Source organism: Echinops telfairi, unplaced genomic scaffold, assembly GCF_000313985.2.
Source record: "Echinops telfairi isolate 266 unplaced genomic scaffold, ASM31398v2 ScPeMD7_18;HRSCAF=68, whole genome shotgun sequence".
NCBI lineage: Eukaryota > Metazoa > Chordata > Mammalia > Afrosoricida > Tenrecidae > Echinops > Echinops telfairi.
In genome coordinates, this window is record NW_022103915.1 from 98081598 (window position 1) to 98095240 (window position 13643).

The following is a 13643-nucleotide window of genomic DNA, read 5'->3' on the forward strand; positions in this document are numbered from 1 at the left end:
AAGACAACTGATCGTTTCTGTTCATACAAAAAAACAGTTGTATGAGCCCCTAATAAAATGTTAAAAAAAAAAAAAAAAAGAGTACCCCAGTCCTGAGTCCAAGGGTACAGGCAGCTTCAAGGCAGGGCTCAGTTCATTCAGCCGGAGTCTGTGTTAAGTGCTTCTTAACCCAGGTGTGGACCCTGGGTTATGCCATGCTGCCTGCAAGGTCAGCATTCAAGGTCATCATGGGGCTTAGTCCATGTAAGCCATGGTATTTCAATGAAAGCTGGCCATTGAATAATGAAGACCGAAGAAGAAGAATTTATGTGTTTGAATTTGGGTGCTGGTCAAGAACATGGAACGTTCCACGGACTGTCATAGGAAGTGCAGCCAGAGGCACCTAGGAGGCGAGGACAGGGAGGCTTCATCTCAGGTACTTGGAACTTGTTCTCAGGAGAGACCAGTCCCTGGAGAAGGACATCATGCTTGGTAAAGTAGAGGAGCACTGGAAAGAGGGCCAGTGGCTGCAGCAATGAGCTCACACATAGGAACCCTGCGAGGCCGGCGCAGGCCTGGGTGGGCTTGGTTCTGTTGCACGCAGGGTCGCTATGAGTGGGAACTGAGTGGACAGCACCTGACATCATGGGCTGTCCAGTGAGGATCTCCTTGGGAAACCTCACCCCATCCACCCTGCACCTTGCTCTTACCCCTTCAGATTTCTTTCTGTTCCCAAACCTCAAAGGGCATTTTGCAGGAACACATTGGAATCCCTCAATGATGTCAAACAGCTGTTTTGAGTGGTGTAAATCTCAGAGCTAGTGAGGTGGAAACACCACCGTCAGAAGTGTATAGCCTAGCGGGAGGATGTGTCAAGAAGCAAGAGCTTCGCATTTTTTGGTGTTTGTTTAATAATGGCTTCTCTGATAGTTGCAGCAATTCATATATTTGCCTACCCCTGTATTTAGCAGGGAAGGAAGAGAGGATTTGCTGGCTGCAAGGAGAGGGGCGTGAAAGAAAGAAAAGAGTCAAGGATGGCTCTTGGAGGCTGGCCTGAGCAGTACCAAAAAGGGATTGACGAGATAGAAGGTACGGTTAGGGTTTCACTTTCCAGATGTCTCACAGACATCTAAACTGAGATAGTGAGAGACGGCTGGATAAACAACTGCAAAGGAAAAAAGATGTGTGGGTGTGGGAGGTGGGGAGAGGAGGAATGTTTCAGGCCTGAAAAGCCAAGACAAGCACCTCGATGGGTCCCAGGGACCTGCTCTGATGCCAGGGACTCTTGGACCGGAACAGACATGAGGGGGAAGAAGATGGTATAGGCTTCCTCAGAGGGAGGTGGCAACAGCCACCGGGTGGCACGGGACTGAATGCCCTGCTGAGAGGACTGTGGAAGGTGCCTCGGCTATGCTCAATACAGCCCTGCGGTGGCCAGAACCAGGGCCCCACGAAGAAATTGTACTCCAATGTTAAACAAGCGGGGGGAAAGGACAGTCCTAGGAAAAGGCCTGGGGGGGCTAGGGCTCCCTACCACTGAACATGTTGAAACTTTGCAAGAAGGCAACAGGTCCTCTGCTGTCACTCCTGAGAAGGGAGGTCCTACGCGCAGATGCGTTTCCCCCACGGAAAAGCCAACTATGTGGGCGATACCAACCTCTCAAGTGACGTTCCTTCCAAAAAGGTTTGCGTTCACACGTGTGGGCTGATGGCTTGGTGAGGCTGAAACCATCAAGATTTCTTCCTTCCAAAATCTCAACATCGATAGAAGTTGTTGTTATCAGTAGAAATAAAACTGTTCACAGAATTAAATAAACAGGATCAAACGTATAAAAATACCATTGAAAATACAGGTGTCAAAAAATAAAAATACAGGCGTGTCTTTATTTCTATTTGCGAGAAAGAAACTGAAGGACACACAGATCACTCAGCAGGTCTTGGCGAGGGTGGGGTCAGAATATGAAGAGCAGGCCGAAGCAGAGACTGGTGGAACCCTGAGAGGACGGCTTCTGGTCGCCCTTTACGTCTGGAATGGAACTTGACCTTGTGGTTGTTTTTAGCCAAATAATAGGTCTATAAGGAGAACAATGACACGTGGGGTACGCACTCCTTAGAATAACCAACCATTTGTAACATTTTCTCAAGGATAAAGTTCATAAGGGCTAAAAATGAAGGGAGAATGTGAACGAGAACCCCTGGGAGGAAGTGGGATAAATGATGTCACACTGTAGGGATGACAATCGATAACACGAAACCAAATGTGCACCAACTGCGGGCTTCCCAGCAAGATGGGGAACCAGGCAGTCACGCCACGCAGACCTCCCTCCACAAAGACACAGAAGACCAAAGGAGGCAGGTACGGGTCATTCTGGAGCCCTGAGCTTCAGAGAAAAGGACCGAGGAGTAGACTGGATCTGTGGAGGGCTAGGGGCATGAAGGAACAGATGGACTGTCAGGTGGCCGTCTTGAGCTTTGACTGCTGACTGGTACCCAGGAATATGTGGTCCTCCCCTGGCTCCCCACACCTTCCTGGTGACCAGAAAGGGAGTCCGCCCCCACCCAGAAGCCAGTGACTCCCCCACCCAGACCCTAATCCACCTGAGGTCGGAACCACGCCCTGTGAACTCTGCCACAGTAGGGCAGCAGAAAGGTAACCTGTCCGGCCGACCTTCTTCCCTAACTAGCCACCCTACCCCCAGCTGCCCTCCAGGTCAGAAAGAAGTCCTTCTGGGAGCAAGCACCCTGGCCTCAGCCACCCTCTGAGCCAGCAAAAACTGCTTCCTGGTCCCAGACACCATCTGGGTATCAGGTATCCCTCCCTAACCCACCCTTTACTCCATGAACTCCCCGACTGGCAGAAGGAGCTGAGCTATGCCATGTACCCTGCTACCCATAGACTTTTCCTCTCTTGGGCCCATACCGTCCCTCCGGTTTCCTACACTCCCCTTTGTTTGTCTCTTTCTTTTCGATCTCTGCTCCCTTTTTACTGTCTTTCTTCTATTTATCTTTTATTTTCCCTTTTCTTCTTTTTTTGCTCTTTTATTTCTTTTTTTCTCTTGCTTTCATTTCCTTTTCCTTCGTTAGATATTATTTTTTCTTGCTGTTGTTTGTACTTTGTTTTTTTACCCCCTTTCTCTTGTCCCACCTGAGAGAGCATCTGTGCCCATAAAGACCAGGCACACTTGTATGTCCTGCAACTCCACCCACTGTTCAGGGTCATTACCCACTCTGATGCCACCAGATCAATGACCCACAGTGGCCACCAGTAAAACCCGTCCTCATCTACATTTCATGAACAACCAACAGAAAACAACACAGACACTCCCATTCTCTATCACACCCACCAGGAGACAGGTGGGGTGTGCCAAGGTACACACCAACATACAATCATCAAAGACAACTGATCGTTTCTGTTCATACAAAAAAAAAAAAAAAAGATTGGCACAAGCGACCAAAACACAAAGCTAGAAAGCCCTTCTGAGAAATATATGGCATTGGAACTACCTGATAAAAAAAGTCAAAACAATGATATTTAAGTATTTGCTTGAGAGAAAAATAGAGAAAGCTGCAGATGAACTCAAGGAAAACACAGAGAAATTTTAGAATAATCCAATACACAGTAGTTAACAAACTGACAAAATGAAGAATTAGAAACAGCAAATAGGAACCCAGAAGAGCCACACTAAGATCTCAAACACACACAATGCACTGAGGGCAAGGAGTGGACTGAATCACTGAAAGACTGCGTGACTGAGCTCTACGACAAATCGCTCGACACTGAGATGCCAGAACAATCGAAGAGGAAGAAGAAAGGCTAAGCATTACACGGGACATCATCAGGAGGAACAACATAAGTGCGACTGGAACTTCAGAACATGAAGAGATTCCCCCAGCCAAAAAAAAAAGCATAAATTGTCAAAGAGTTTAGAAGAAACCCTTCTTAATATCATGAAACATAAGAAGCTATGCATTCGAAAAGCTGGACAAACCCCAAACAGGATAAACTCGCCACCAAATCACCCATTTTTATCATAATAAAACTTTCCAAAACCGAAGACAAGGGGAGAATCCTGAGAGCAGCTGGAGAAAAACAGAAAGCCACTTTGAAAAACAGGAATCAAAAAGACCAAGTGCTTATTTCTCAGCAGAAACCACGAAGGAGCGAAGGCAATGAGATGACACACATCTAAAACTCTGGGTGGGGGGACGTCACTCATGAATTACATGCCCAGCCAAACTGTCTATCAAATCCAACAGTGAAATCAGGACCTTTCTGGATAAAGACAAATGAAAGGAATTTGTAAAAGCAGACCACCCCTACACGAAATACTAATGAGAGTTCACTGGATAGAGAGCATGGCAGTCAACAGCCTGAAAGTAAGATATATCACAACACACAGGTGTCAACCCATATATAGACATATCCAAAGTACAAACAAAACCCCCCAAAAGCCCAAAGTACAATAAACCTACAAGATTAAAAATAGAGAGCCAGAGATATTAATTTGTAAATGAAGACAAAGTAAAGACAGGAAATAAAGAGTACAGTCACAGAACTTCCAAACAGCGAGGAAACAAAGTTGCTTTCAAGGTAGAGCATACTGCTTTAAACTTGGGATGAAGTGAAGAATATTACAGAATAACCTCCACAAAGACGAATAAACCTCATCAAAATAAAAAAAAGGAAAATCAACAGTAATGAAGAAAATGACAAGAAAACTCACAAACAAAATGAACAAAGCACAGAAAATTGTGTGGAAGAAACCAACACCATCACACATAAAAAACAAACAGTAAAACCACAACAGTAAAGTCATATCTACCATTAATATACTGAATGTAAATGTGTTTAACGCACCAGTCAACAGAGAGTAGCAGAGATGGAGAAGTAAACAGGATCTATCAATACGCTGTCTACAAGAGACACACCTTAGACACAAAGTCAAAATTAGACTAAAAATCAAAGGATGGGAAAAATAATCAAACTAAAGGCAATCAAAAAAGGCATAGGAGTGCCAAATATTAAGTTCTAATAAAATAGACTTTAAGGCAAAAACCAGTGCAAGTGACAAGTTAGGAAACGATATAATAATCAAGGGTCAACTGAACATGAGGATACACCCATAATAAACATGTATGCATAAAATGAGACACCCTCAAACTACATAAATCAAACTCTCGCAGAATTGAGGAGAGAAACAGACAACCAGTCGTAATAGTAGGAGACTAGACAGCACTTTCACTGAAGGGCAGAATAACGAAAGGAGAATGCAACACCCATTCTTGATTGAAAAACAAACAAACACTCAAAATAGGAACAGCAAGGAAATTCCTCAACATAAAAAGGGCGTATATACAAACCAACAGTCAACATTCAGCTCAACAGAGGGAAAGGGAAAGCGTCCCCTTGTGGACAGAAGGACGCCTTTTATCATCATACCTCTGCCATAATGTGCTGGCCGGAGCTCGAAGACAAAATAGGGACAGTACAGGCATCCAGGCTGGGGGAGAAGTAACACTACTTACAGACTACTCAACAATAAAGAATTACGAGGAGTCTGTGAAATACCTCACACCAGGGATGAGCCTCGAGGGCAATATGCTGAATGAATTACCACAGGACAAAGACTGCATGAGACCACTAGTGAAAACGTCAATTAAACTGTTTCCACACCAAAGGAAACAGTCTTGGCGGGCACGAGAGGTGGGAGGGGAAGAGTCGATGACCAGCTGTGGGGTAGACAGGGGTTCGCCTGGGCGAAGGGAAAGGCGATGGACATGACGAGAGGAGGAGGCACAAAGGGTGGGGGCGAGGGAAGCCCCTGGGAAGAGCGCCGGAGACACAGGCAGCAGACGTCAATACTGTCACACATCCAACCCCGCGATAACGGTGATTTAGGAATAGAGGCAGACACGCAGGCTGAGCGGATGGGATGTGGGAGTATCTCCACAAAGAAATACAGGTTTGACAACGGCTATTTGGGCACGGCTATTTACCTTTGCTGCAAACATGTCTATGGAAGGGATGGGAAATACAGGGCGCAAGATGAGAACTTGTTAGAAATTACCAAACCTCTTGAGGGAAGGTCTCACTGGGCCTAGGGGCTCAGGACCTCAGTCTTGGGAGACCCCAAAGTCAATTGGCATAACATAGTCCACAAAGACAGTATTCTGCATCCTATTCTGGTGAGGAAGCGCCTGGGCTCTTAAAAGCTGTGAGCAAAAAAAAAATAAATTAATTAAATTAAATTAAAATAAGCTGTGAGCAGCCATCTAAGATACAACTGTGGTCTCTCCCTGTGCGCAGGAAAGAAGAGTGAGGAACATCATAGACACGCGGAAACAATTAGTCTGCGGACACTTTCACCGTGCCCTGAGAAAGAGCCTCTGAGACAGAGTCTGAATGAAAGGGTAAGGGGAGCCCTTTGCTACCACTGAGCTATATGATAGTTGGCAAGGCCGGAAAGCCTTGCCCTGCGGAAAGAACACCAACCAGGCCCTGCATCTGGGGATCAGGGTTCTGCGGTAAACGGTATGGAGGTGGACATATCTGATCTCCTCTGGCTTCCCCACTGCCCCAAGACAGGGGTCTCCTCACTCCATCCTTCTTGAGCTAGTCGGACACCAACCACCCCTCCCACGGCCCTCTACTTCTATGCTGGTGGGTTCGTTGCAATGGTCACACAGAACTCACAATTCAGGGGGGTGATTGGGGGAAGTTAATAGGTCACCACAAGTCAGGATCAGCAAACAGTAAGGATAGAGTCATTGGTCCCCAGCAACACCTCTCCTCAGGCAGCAGGTCTCTCTCTGGTCTCTCAGCTCCGTGGTTCCTTGGCCTTTGCCTCCGTGGGCTGGGAAGCCAGCCTGCCTGTCACTCAGTCTCAATCCCATAGTCTCAAGCCCGATGAGAAGAAGGTATCCACAGCACTGGGGCTGCTCCCCTGAGACTATGTGCCTCCGGTCTTGCCGCTTCAGAAAGACATCTTGGATGTGCTCTTCCAAAATGGTCCTGAATTTCTGTGTCCCAAATGACTCTTAGGAGTGGCTTTGATGGAGGAGTAATTTGTCTTTTAGCCCACGATACCCCCAAGGAAAACAAAGAATGGGGTCTTAAGTTACACCCTCTACTGAAGTAGAGTCTGAAGCTGTCCCAAGGAAAAAGATGGGACTTGGTTCACACTGTCTACTAAAGTCAGTTGTTGATCCTACTCTAATCGTGTCCATTAGTAGAAAGGATCTTCCAAAAAGAAAGGAAGAAAGGACCTTCCAAAAGAGGATTATAGCTGCAGGTAGAGTCCAGAATTAGAATACATCACATAGGAATTCAATACTTCACATTGACACCTGGCTTTAGTACAGGTGTCAACCAAGTCACATCCTTTCCTTGCGGGCATCGTTAGACTCTACCTTAGGAGAGGGGTGAACCAAGTTCTGGCCAGAAGGGTCATTTGTTAATTGACTATATCTCAGTTCTAGTCCTAATTCTGCCACTAGCAGCCTGAGTTTCTGAGCTTCAGTTTCACCATCAGTACACACAATGAGTTTGCCTAGATAAGGGCTTCTTAATCTTGTTTGTTTTGTTTTTGATAAAAATTACCTCCTCTTCCCCAAAATAGATATACACAATTCCAGGGGCTCACTAGGCTCCTGAAAGGGTTCTGTGAACTCTTAAGAAACCCTAGACTATGTGAACCAACAACCAGAGTTAAGGAGGCATTCTTGACGTACACTCAAAGTGTGTGTGGGTCCTCCAGATCTCCTCCACAATACGACTGGTGCTATGCTCCCACAGGGAGGCATACCGGGCCTCGGTCACTTGCTCTCTACCACAAAGAGTACACTACCACGGGGCTAGCCATAGGTTCCATGACCCCACCCAACTTTTCAAGTTTTATCTTCTTTTACCTTTTCGTTTTTATGTATAAAAAAACCAAACTCATTGATGTGAAGGGGTGGGGATGTAATGGAGACCCAAAACCCACCTGCAAGTGAATTCGGCAGTCCCTCTCAGAAGGGCCACGGAAGGGAGGATGAATCCAGGCTGCGGTATAGCACTGAAGAGGCACATAACTATCCTCTAGTTCTTTAATATTTCCTCCCCTTACGATTATGGTTTTTATTTGTTTTACCTCATTAATCATGTTAGATGTGTATGCTCATTTATATAATTAGGATCATTGGAAAAAAATAAATTTTAAAAAATTAAAAGATCATTCAATTCATGAAAGCCAAGAGCGATAACCCTTTCAGAAACAGTAATGGGAGTAATGGTTCCCTGAAGGAACAGGAAATGAGGGGAAGGAAGAAGAGGAGGGGAGCAGCTGATAGCACTGATGACTATATAACCCCATGAGAGGAGAGTGGACAACAGAATTGTACATAAATGCATATATTGGATGGTGTAAGATGCAGCAAAAATAATAAATAAATAAAGGGTTGAGGGGAAGGGATAAAAGGGAGTTGATATCAGGAAGTTCAAGAACAAAGAAAATTATTTGAAACTGACTGTGGTAGCAATTGTCCAATATTGATTGATGTGTTTGAACGGTGGAATGTTGTGATATTTGTATGAGCTCCCAATAAAATGCTAAAAATAAAAAAACAACTTATTGCCATCGGGGCAATACTGACCCATAACCACGCAGAAAAACTAGTTTCTATATCTTCTCTTTCTTTCCCCCCTGTCTTGGAATGCCCTTCCTCCATCTCCACAGAGGCAAGCTCTGACGTCTCAAGGCCTCAAATGACTCTTCTATTTCCCCCATTAATCTCAAGTTCAAAGTCATCTCACTTGACTCAAACATCCCCAACAGCTTATTTATATCCCTCTGAAGGTACCGCCCACATTCTCTTTTATTCTAGTGAACTGTGCCTGAGCAATGCCTACTCTATGAAAAGGCAGGCACAGCACCTGCACATGGGAAACCTAAAAAAAACCTACCGAGTCCATTCTGCCTCCTCTAGTGACCCTGTAGGGCGAGTAGCCCTGTGTCACAGCGTTCCTAGGCTGTACATCTTTACAGAAGCAGACAACCTCATCGTCCTCCCAAGGAGCAGCCGGTGGGGCTGACCTTTCCGTTACCAGTTCGGAACTCAGTCCACTGCCCCACCAGGGTCTTGGCACATCGAAAGCAACCCATATATGCTAGCACTGTTGTCCTTTCTACAGCCTTCTCATGTACCCCTAGTCTCACCTGAGTGAGCTCTCTATCCCAACTACCAGGTTACCTAGTAACCTGATGCCTAGTGGCAGCTCCTCCACACCCATTCCTCTGTCCATTCTGCATATTAACGTTGAGTATTTCCTTTAAAAAATCCAATCATGTTACGTCTCTGACTAATATATACATCAAGGACTCCCCCAACTGCCTTCCTCAGGAGGTCTCAATTTTAGGGTTCTAACACCCTGGCTGGGCCTGGTATGAAAGATCCCAGTATTAATATAAGATACCAATTTAGTCATCATCGACTCGATGGCAGTGAGTTAAATAAATGACTCAACACAGTGCCCAGCACATAAGTAGTATTATACACTTAGCAGCCAGGTCAGTGGTTTGCACCCACCAGGCAAGCCAAGGGAGAAAAATGTGTCAGTCAATTTCTGTAAAAGCCTCAGCCTTGGCAACAAGCTCTTTCTGCCACCAAGCTCACTGCCATCCAACTCACACTGTATGTCAGAGAAGAATTCCCAAGGGTTACCAATGCTACAACTCTACAAAAGTAGACTTGAACGGCTGGAGGGTTAAAGTTGCTGATCTTCCCATCAGTGGTCCAACCCAACCCACTGGGCCACCAGGGCTCCTCTAACAGGCATTCCCAGCCCACTGCCATCAAGTGAATGCCAACACATACCAGCCCTATACGACGGAACTGTTCCTTAGGGTTTTCAAGGCTGTAAATCTTTATGGAAGCAAACTGCCTCCATCTTTCTCCCGCTAATGGACATTCGTGGGCACTAATTCCCATCCAATGAATTACTGGACTCTTCTCTCCAGCGTGGCTATAACTATGACCAGGATTCTGAGAGGGATCATAGAAATCTAGGGTATAGCTTGATCAGTGCCCCATGCCCTGGCATTGTATTACGACTTTTCTGCAGAACCCCAGGCCGCCTGTCTAAGTCCTCTGACTCTTCCTGTTTGGCCCACTCTCAAATGTTAACAAGTACCACCGGAGCTTCTGCTGAAAAGAGTCAATGAGGTGGGGCTGAAAAAGAAAAGAGACGGCAGGGTCACGGGTCACGGGTCACAACGATAAAAGGGGTGAAATGAGAGCGGTGGTGCCTGCAGACCTGCCCCTTTCACCCAAGACCCTATGGAATTGCAGGGAGACCTTCCAGAGGAGCCTGAATGAAGCACCTCCAAGCCCGTCACGACCGAAGCGGAATTAGACTGGCACTGCGCAGGCGCGTGGAGGTAGCCAGGCTCCCTGGCAGGCTCCCCGCAGGCCCTCTCCCAGTCCAGGGACCCAGAGGGAGAGCGCAGTCACGCGGCGCGAGGAGTCGCTTGTTCCCCTCCGTCCCCTTGGAGCCCTCAGACCCTCCAGGAAAGATCTGGGAACACATCTTCTGAGGCCTCCCTCGCTCCCGCCCAACGCCCGGTCGAACCAGGAGAGCGAGTGCCAGCTGCGGGCGAGATGATAAAACGGGAGGAACCGCGCAAGATACGGCCCTCCTCGACGCCGTTCTCACCTCTTTGTCCGCCGCCTTCTCTTCGATCCCTAGCAGCGCGTACAGGTCCATCTGTAAGAGCTCCTTGGTCACCGCCATGCTTTCCACCCTGAGTCGGTTTGTACTACAATTCCCAGGAGTCCAAGCGTGCGTCGGGACTCCCGGGGGACTGCCGACTCTGAGCGGCTTGATGGCGCTTAGCCTTCTGGGAATTGTGTTCTGGATCTGGCCGAGCTGACGCTAAAGGAGGCGGGCGATCGTGAACGAACTACAACTCCCAGCAGTCCCCGCTCCCGCCTCGGCCGCGCTCAAACAGGGTGGTCTGTCCCTACTCCCGGCCTGGGGACCGCCGCTGGAACGCGCTAGTGGGCTGCTTGGGGCCGGACAGTGCTCAGTGAGAGTCCAGGAGCTGTGGGTCTGGCGGGCGTGACCGCAACTCTGCCGACCCTGCAGTCTCGGGAGCCAAGATGGACAGTAGGTGCTACGGCTGCGCGGCCAAGTTCACACTCTTCAAGAAGGAGGCAAGTCTTCTCTCCCCGGGGGCTGGAAGACCAGGGAGGACGCAGAGTGAAGGGAGAAGCACAGGATTTGCAGCCCGAAGTCTAGTATTCCTGGCCCGGTCCAGCCCCGTTCCAACTGTGTGGTTTTGATTTCCCTGAGCCCCCGTTTCAATTTCCCTAAAATGAAACTAATAATTACCTTGCATGCGGAGTTGTGCGGGTCCGATGTGACCTGGAGGTCAAACCAACCAAACCCACTGACATCGAATGATTCGAACTCGTAGCGAGCCCATCAGGCCGAGTAGAACTGCCCCGTTGGGTTTCCGCACCTGGATGTCTTTCTCCCGAGGAGCGGTTGGTAGTTTCGAACTCCTGACCTTGAGGGTAGCGGCCCAGCGTGCTTCCCACTGCATCGTATGTGAAAGTGCCTTATAAAACTATAAAGCCTGATGCCCTCGTGTTTTGGAAAGCTTCAATTTTCTGTCGACCAGCTACTTCCTTCTCCCCACTCGGCTTCACTGCAGCCTGTCCTTCCCAGGTCTCTCGAGTTAGAGTTCTGTCCTTCCTCTTGCCCTTAGCTGCGACCTCAGGAACCTGCCAAGCTCCCCTAGTAACAGCAGGCTTCCTGTACCTCAGCTACGGGCAAGACGTCCGACTGAGAGATGAGGACCAGATAGGATGGATGGATGGACACAGGCTGAGTAGCACTTAGTCTAGGTTTTGGAGTCAGGGTGGTCAGGGGTCCACATGAGTTCTGGTGCCCTGTTCACAGAAAGGCCTTGGTTTGAGAGTCCTGTGGTCTAAAATTGGAACATTAAATGGTGGGCATCAAAAGGTGATTAGGATGATATGTGTAAATGGTGAGAACTAAAGCAGATGAATGTTTAGTACTGAGCTCAGTGCCTGGCACCCAGTAAGTACTTAATAAATAGAGGCTATTGTTACCCCATCCCGAGCCTGGCCACCCTCCTACTCCACCAGTGCAAAGAAGGCGTGTATCCTGCACTCTGATTTGCCTTTGTTGAAGAGTCAGTGAAACCTTTTGGCTTACCACACCCCTATGCCCGGGAATTGAAGCTAGTCTAGAAAGCACTGAGAATTTTGCATGAAGTATTCATTATGTGATTTGAATAAGAGACTGGAGACTAAGGAACTGCTTCACCAGCCCCTGTCCCTCACGGGCCCCATTCCTCCCCCTCCTCCTCCCAGTGACAGGTCACAATGTCAGTGTCTCCCCTAGCTGTGTGTGCTTGAGGAGTCCCCTTGGGGGAGCCCGCAGTACCAGGTGAGAGTGTCCCCTGTTTCGTGTTTCCTGTAGTGCGGCTGTAAGAACTGTGGCCGGGCCTTCTGTTCTGGCTGTCTCAGCTTCAGTGCGGCCGTGCCCCGGGCTGGGAACACCCAGCACAAGGTCTGCAAGCAGTGCCACGAGGTCCTGACCAGGTGAGGGGCAGGCATGGCCAACATGCAGCCACGGTGGCTGGGAGGCAGGGGAGCACAGGGTACTGCCTGGCAGGAGGGCAGAATCTGACACTAGATTCTTATCCTCTAGAGGGTCTACTTCTGCCAACTCCTCCAAGTGGTCACCGCCTCAGAACTACAAGAAGTAAGTGTTGGATGCACAGCCATCCAGTCGGTGCTGACTCAGCGACCCTACAGGACAGCGTCCAACTGTCCCTATGAGTTTCTGAGACTGTTGACAGGAGTAGAAAGCCCCATCTTTCCCGCCAAAGTGCTGAAGAGAAAGAGGAATGGGGTTGGGGGAAGAACAAAGCAGCCATCAGGGTAGAATTCTTTGTCAGACAGGCACAGGGTCAGAACACCCCTCTCGCAGGCTCCTTCTTGCTCGGAGAAAACCAGCTCGGCACTCATAGATCCTGCCCTCTCTGCTTGAGCCGGGATGGACCACAGGGCAATGGCCAAGGGAGCCAGGACCCCAGAAGATTGCCCGTTGGAGACCCGCCCCCCACCCCCACCCCGCAAGATGGCCAGAATGGTTTGAGTACAAAATAGTAAGGCACCCTCGTCCCTACTTCTGGCCTTCCTCCCGCCAGACGCGTGGCAGCTCTGGAAGGCAAGCAGAAGCCCAGCGCTCCCTGGACCCCGGGACTGACGCAGCAAGACCAGGTCATTGCTGAGCGCCTGGCTCGCCTCCGCCAGGAGAACAAGCCCAGTGAGTCGGGCCCAGGGAGACGGCTGGCCTCAAAGACGCTGCCAGGCCTCCTGGCATGGTGACTCCTCTGCCTCTTACAGGGCTCCCCCCGTGCCGATTACAGAGCCAGTGCCCTCGCCGGCGGAGATAGAAGCCCGGCTGGCTGCGCTGCGCGGGGAGCCCCCGGGTTCCATCCCTTCCACCCAGGAGATGGAGGCACGACTGGCCACACTGCAGGGCAGAGCTCTGCCCGCTCAGCCACCGCAGCCGGTGAGTGCCATGGCTCAGGAGGGAACATGCTCCTAGGGAGAGGGAGGGCCCAGCCGAGCACAGGTGCATGTAC

General features: G+C 48.9%; 2 protein-coding genes across 4 annotated transcripts in view; one reads left to right on the plus strand and one right to left on the minus strand.

Annotated features, from left to right (window-relative positions):
- DNAJC17 (DnaJ heat shock protein family (Hsp40) member C17) overlaps nucleotides 1-10808 on the minus strand; it is a 40996-nt gene extending 30188 nt beyond the window's left edge. Inside the window, exon 1 of one of the 2 annotated variants that reach the window (XM_004712713.3) lies at nucleotides 10673-10807. In XM_004712713.3, the coding sequence (XP_004712770.1) occupies nucleotides 10673-10750 (78 nt within the window). In that variant the 5' untranslated portion in view covers nucleotides 10751-10807. Of the gene's footprint in view, nucleotides 1-10672 lie in introns of both variants that reach the window. The other variant, XM_045287698.1, reaches the window with a different exon arrangement.
- The window catches only part of ZFYVE19 (zinc finger FYVE-type containing 19), a 6293-nt gene continuing 3147 nt past the window's right edge, over nucleotides 10498-13643 (plus strand). For both annotated transcript variants that reach the window (XM_004712714.2, XM_045287696.1), the window contains exons 1-5: nucleotides 10498-11172; nucleotides 12470-12591; nucleotides 12701-12754; nucleotides 13203-13321; nucleotides 13425-13570. In XM_004712714.2, the coding sequence (XP_004712771.1) occupies nucleotides 11119-11172; nucleotides 12470-12591; nucleotides 12701-12754; nucleotides 13203-13321; nucleotides 13425-13570 (495 nt within the window). In that variant the 5' untranslated portion in view covers nucleotides 10498-11118. The remainder of the gene's footprint in view (nucleotides 11173-12469; nucleotides 12592-12700; nucleotides 12755-13202; nucleotides 13322-13424; nucleotides 13571-13643) is intronic.